Source organism: Plectropomus leopardus, chromosome 4 (assembly GCF_026936395.1).
Source record: "Plectropomus leopardus strain MGB_pleo_1.0 chromosome 4, ASM2693639v1, whole genome shotgun sequence".
NCBI lineage: Eukaryota > Metazoa > Chordata > Actinopteri > Perciformes > Serranidae > Plectropomus > Plectropomus leopardus.
Window position 1 is genome coordinate 12,839,870 of NC_142179.1, and position 6,000 is coordinate 12,845,869.

Sequence of the window (6,000 nt, forward strand, 5' to 3'; positions counted from 1 at the left end):
AAGGAAACGCATCTTTTGAATAATTAAAACTAGAAGAAAATTTCTTCTGTGGTTTCTCAAAACTTTATATTTGGCTGGATGACAGTAGAGTTTCATCCAGCAATACCATCCACAAAATGGTGTTAAAAGATCACAAAAAGATGTAAAGGAACGGCAAAGAGACACAACATAATTACAAAAAAGGTAAAATAACTTGAGACACAAACAAAAAAAACAACCCAAAAGACACAAAACTACCTCAAAAAGACACATGACGACTACAAAAACACAAAACATACAGAAGAAGACACAAAACGACTAAGGAGACACAAGATCAACTCAAAGCAACACGAAAGGACCAAAAAGAGACACAGGTTGACAACAACAACATGGCAAAACCGCCACAAAGCTTGTGTGTCTTGCTCATATATGTAGGAGAGGTGGTGGGGCCCTCTGCATGTTTGTGCCCCGGAGCCGAATGTCTCATAATCTGGCCATGCACCTAGTTTAGTTTTTGACTTGTTGACAGCCCTCATGAGACATCTCTATTTACTTCTGTTGTTTAATTAGTTTAAGAAATCCTTATCAATCTCTGCTGGTGACGTGATAACATCCTGAAGTCACAGGCTTCAGCTAGTTTAACTTACATCGTGTGAGATTAACGTGCAACATTTTAGTGTGTGTGAGATCTCATTTGACTTATCACATTCACTGCCCCCCCTCTCTCAGAGAGTTCCTGGGACAGGGCTGGATGAAGGTTGATAAGACAGAGAGGACGCCATACATCATGAAAACTACTCAGAACTTCAATGATGTAAGCTCTTTCTATAACATTAACAACCTTTTTTTCTGGCCTTCCTGTAAATCAACGCATCTCTTACATTCTCTTTTCTATTCCGTTTGAAGATGAGTAATCTGGTGGCATCACAGATTATGACCCACACCGACGTCGGCTCAAGGGCCAACTCCATAGAGAAGTGGGTAGCTGTGGCTGACATCTGTCGCTGTCTCAACAACTACAACGGAGTACTGGAGATCACAGCTGCCCTCAATCGCAGCGCCATCTACCGTTTGAAGAAGACCTGGGCTAAAGTCAGCAAACAGGTGGAGTAATTCACCATCAATCCTCTCTGTGTGCTTAAAAACAAGTCTATGTTAGGTTTAGCTAAGCATAGAGGGTTAGAAGAAAATTCTGTGGTCTCTATAAGGCCTTCACATGTATGCTGAATTGATGTCATTAGAGAGTTCTTGGGAAAATGATGCACAGGCATTTATCTGTAATTGTATGTCTTTGCTCTATTCTGATGACACTAAATCGATTAAAGCCATAATTATCCAATCACCAGCCAGTCTGTCTCTTCTGCAAGCCTGTTGCCTATTCAGGGCCAAAGACAATTGGATTTTGTCATTTTATTATCATTGTGTTTTATTAAGACTAAGTGAATCTTGTGTTGCTCATAAAAGTCTTTCTAAATGACTATATGGTTTATTTGTGGTCTTGTCCAGACTAAAGCCTTGATGGAAAAACTGCTGAAGACCGTGTCCTCTGAGGGACGGTTTAAAAACCTGAGGGAGACCCTGAAAAAGTGAGACATTGCGAATTATATCAGTATACCTATCACAAATTAGTTAATAAAAATGTGCTTTTGTTGACTCTGACACAATTTGTCACACACAGTATTTCTTCACACTTTCCTCCTCCAGCTGCAACCCTCCATGTGTGCCATACCTGGGAATGTATCTAACAGACCTGGCCTTTATTGAGGAGGGAACACCCAATTTTACCGAAGAAGGTCTTGTTAACTTCTCCAAAATGAGGATGGTAGGCCTCCCATACACACATTAAAACAATGCAAAACATCTGTGTGTGTATATTTCCCTTTAACTGTCAACTTAATTTTGGCATTTCCTTTAGATATCCCACATCATCAGAGAGATACGGCAGTTCCAACAGACTCCGTACAGAATAGAGCATCAAGCCAAGGTACATTTCTTTAAACACATACATTTCTCCAATAAGAGTGACTTTTACTTCTCAAGAACCTCACCAAAGCAGCACTGAACATCATCAAATGTACGGTACATTTTTAGAATAATAAATAATAAACCTTATTTATCCTGCACTGTTATTAAAAAAATATTGTTACAAAGTGCTCTATAAAACATCAAACATAACATTCATAGAGGTGGCCAGATAAGGCTACTGAAAGGCTTGAGGTGGCACATGAAAATCAAATACCATAATTAAATTTCAGGAATTTTATTATGCTATTATGTTGAAATATATATGCTAGTTGAAAACCATGTCAGTATGAGGAATTGCTTACTGATAAACTTATGTTTCTGAATTTACAATACGTATGATCTGACATGCAGAGAGTAATACCGGTACAGTTAACATTTTAAGTCCCAAAACAATCGTGTTTTAATGTGTTCTGTGTCTGGCAAACGATTGTATCAGTGTGACCCTCTGTGGCTGCCCCTCGGCAGCTACACGGAAACCGAGGGGCAAAACCATAAAAATTGCCAACTAAAATGAAATACATTATGATATGACACCTTTTAAAGATTAAATGTAGTATGTGGAAGTGAGTTCTGAAAATAGTAACACAAGGTTAGACAACACGAATCCTTTCTTGGCTGCTGTTGTAAAGGATTGTTGTTGATTACTTTGATATGCGGTGGTCTTTCAAATTATATACTGGTAATATGTTTCTGAGAGCTAAAGACCTGTGTTTCTGCTACAAGATATCCATAGTTCAGTTTAACCCCTTGAAGCTATAAGTTGGGCCAATCTGAGAACTGTGGACAGCAGTTCAGAAAAAGATTAGCTCTAAATTCAGTTTGAATTGGCAGCATATTTTCAGAGACATTTTGGTTTATTTCCTGTTCCACCTTCAAAGACTATCTATTCAACTAGTGGCTTCAAATGCTAAACATCTCAGTCTTTGCCTTAATATCGTAAAATTATGCCGTAACTAAAATAAAATATGCCACCAATCTGAAAAAGGAATGGAACGATATGAAAATTTTATGTCACTATTATATCATCTTCATGTCCCCCTGACCAAAATAATTAAGAGTCACCCTATTATTCAGATAATAAACATAATATGCTTCAAAGTTAAAAAATGCGCTAAAAAAATATAAGAATCACTTAACCTCAAATCATGTTAAGAATTAATTTTTGTTATTGCATTACAGGTAGGACACTCAATCTTTTTTTTGTGAAAGTCATTTTCAGTTAAAAAAAACAGCAACAAAAAAACAGTAAAGCCATGCTTTTACACAAATTGAAGGCATCATATCTTTGGATATAAAATATGTCAATAACTGATTAAGATCCTTTGCATGTTTGAGGTTGGTGCATATACAGCCTGTTTTAGCAGTGTCTTGTTTTTTGGAAATTCACTATATAAGTTTTTTTTATGCTTTCTGTCCAGGTGACCCAGTACCTTCTGGATAAGACTCTCATAATGGATGAAGAGACACTCTATGATCTCTCTCTGAAGATCGAGCCCAGGCTTCCTGCCTGAGTTACAGTTGTTTGTGGCCAGTGGGAGCCTGCCAAACCTGCACCCCTAAGGGCGACATGCCCACGTAATCTTATCATTCAAGAGGATATCAGGAAGTTTTGAGGGTGACTCCAAAATAAAAAATGAAAGAGATACAGACTGAAGTTAGAGATACGTTTAGAGTCAAATGTGAGGCCAGTTGAACAAGCTTTTGCAAGAGGCTGAGAAAGCATGAGAGGCAGAGAGGCTGAGAAGTTGCTGGACTGGATTGTTTTCAGGGAGAACAAGAGGAAAAAGTTTTGGTTGCATTGGGTTTTGAGGAAATGACATGTTGCTGTTTGCGCTCATTATTCCTCAGTGTGTGGTGCACATGACATCACACTTCCTCAGACCGCCTGAACGTGCAGGAAAGGCTGAGAGCATTGAGTGAAATACAGTGGATGTAACAGAGATGTAGCATATACAGATAGTGTGACAGAGAGATGTCTGAGCTCGTGTCTCTGTGCTGTTGTCTGTGTTCCGTTGCCTGTGCGTTTCCGTGCCATGTCCTGGTGCAAAAAGCCCCAAAAAATGCTTTCTGTCATGATGGTCACTGCATAAAAGTTGCATGATTTTAGCTTGGGATGTAAATGTCTAAATGGCCTTCAACCTGACCCCTGACCCTCAGCTTAGCATGCTTCACTCTTTCAGGGTGACTCTCTAAGCCACTATGCATCCTCAGTGGGCTGGGTATGGCAAAAATGCCTTTAAGCCTTCAAATATAATGTAGAAAGATATTAAAAACAACATAATTCAAAGTGCAAAATTTGATATATTTTGATGAAGTGGCAGATTTTTCTCAATGATGAAACACTGAATTATGTATTTAGTCTGTCTTTGCCTAAAGACAGCCCTTGAGAATGAAAAGCTCTTTCTAAAAAAATACAAAAAAAATAAAAAATGTCGGCATGAATGATACAAAATTTTAAACTATCAGTGCCTTCCACTAGTGTAGGTCAATGCCCCCAAAACTGCCATTATACAAGCATAAAATTTTATATAAATCCTGCTTTGAAATCTTAAGACTACCTTTTAAAATTGGAGTATAGTTTAACTCATTCAACTTCTCTTTTCAGAAAATAGGTCATGTGGACTTAACAGTAGCATGTTAGTGTGAACACAGTAAAGTCATTGCAGTAAATATCTCCCTCTAGTGTTTAAACATTGTCATAACCTCTACTGACCCAAAGCTTTTGCGGCGTTTGTGAGCAATTTGATTTCTTTGGCTTTTACACATTGTCAGAAACTGACGTGTGTAGTCAGGTCCCATTGTGTAACTCTTGGATGTAGGCTGGGACAGTTTTTGCACTCTCTGAGATGTAGCTTTGCTTGAGTGGCAGTTTGATCGTTATTTACCACGCTATTTATTTCATCAGATACCGTATTCATGTTTGTATATAGTGCTGCCACACATATCATATGATTGATGAAGACATAGTTTGAATTGTTATGCTGTGAATATACGTTTTTTTATTTGTCTATTGCGATTATGTTGAATTCTAGTTTTGCATCCCTTGTATTGCGAGAAATCTATCACTTTATTCCAAAAAAAGAAAAGAAAAAAATCTTTTGAAGATTAAAAAAATGTAGCATTTGAATAATCAGAATTTGTTTTCCGTATTGCTGATATGATAAACCTAGTTGTCCTGCATGCACACAACAGCTGCATGTTGTGCATGTCTGATTGGACTCTCCCTGTGCATCCTCCCTCTGCTGCTCTATATTAATATTGTCTCTGTAGCTGTTGGGAGGCTCTCTTAAAAGGCATAGAAACAATATTTTGTCCATCAAAACTCGCACGTTTGTCTCGTAGTGTAGCACATGAAGTCAAGCATAGTCTTAAGGCCATGTCATCCGCAAAACTGCCTGTAGTTTTGGAGTAGCAGTGTTGAAAGTAATGCAGGACTCAAAGAAGACAGAGAACTGTCCTCATAAAGCGGTAACTTTGTTCCAGATTGATCAGAGGAAATGTTTTCAGGCGTTACTTTTAGAAAAACTTGACCTGTACACTGCGTCCGTAATTCTGAGTGTCTGTTTCACAAACAGGTTTTAGAAAGACAGGATGCTATGTTTGTAGTGTACTATCATTTCAGTGTATTTGTTTGCATTTCACTTGTAGAAGCAGGGGAAATAAATTCAACATGCCTTATGTGTTTGCACATTTTCTTAGACTTTAATAGTTTCAGTGTGTAGTTTCTCCATCCTCTGACAACAGCTGCACTTAACTGTCCCCTGTATGTCAGATTTTCAATATACTGTCAGGCCTACACAATCTCTGATGCGTTTAAAATTTTTTAACAATGATAAAGACCAAAAAAATCTCAGGTAGAACTCTGGGAAAAAAATACTATTTCATGTTTTGGATTTTAACCTAGAAAAATACACAAAAACATCATCAATTTAAACAACAAAAGTAAGACAGTGTGAACATTTTTACAAGGGAATAAGAATTTTTTTTATGGTCACT

General features: G+C 37.7%; 1 protein-coding gene across 4 annotated transcripts in view; it reads left to right on the forward strand.

Annotated features, from left to right (window-relative positions):
* Positions 1 to 5,682, forward strand: part of rasgrf2b (Ras protein-specific guanine nucleotide-releasing factor 2b) — a 55,988-nt gene extending 50,306 nt beyond the window's left edge. For all 4 annotated transcript variants that reach the window (XM_042488161.2, XM_042488162.2, XM_042488165.2 and 1 more), the window contains 6 exons: positions 709 to 793; positions 886 to 1,083; positions 1,486 to 1,565; positions 1,684 to 1,801; positions 1,895 to 1,963; positions 3,423 to 5,682. In XM_042488161.2, coding sequence (XP_042344095.1) covers positions 709 to 793; positions 886 to 1,083; positions 1,486 to 1,565; positions 1,684 to 1,801; positions 1,895 to 1,963; positions 3,423 to 3,515 — 643 coding nt within the window. In that variant the 3' untranslated portion in view covers positions 3,516 to 5,682. The remainder of the gene's footprint in view (positions 1 to 708; positions 794 to 885; positions 1,084 to 1,485; positions 1,566 to 1,683; positions 1,802 to 1,894; positions 1,964 to 3,422) is intronic.
* The last annotated feature ends 318 nt before the right edge of the window (positions 5,683 to 6,000 follow it).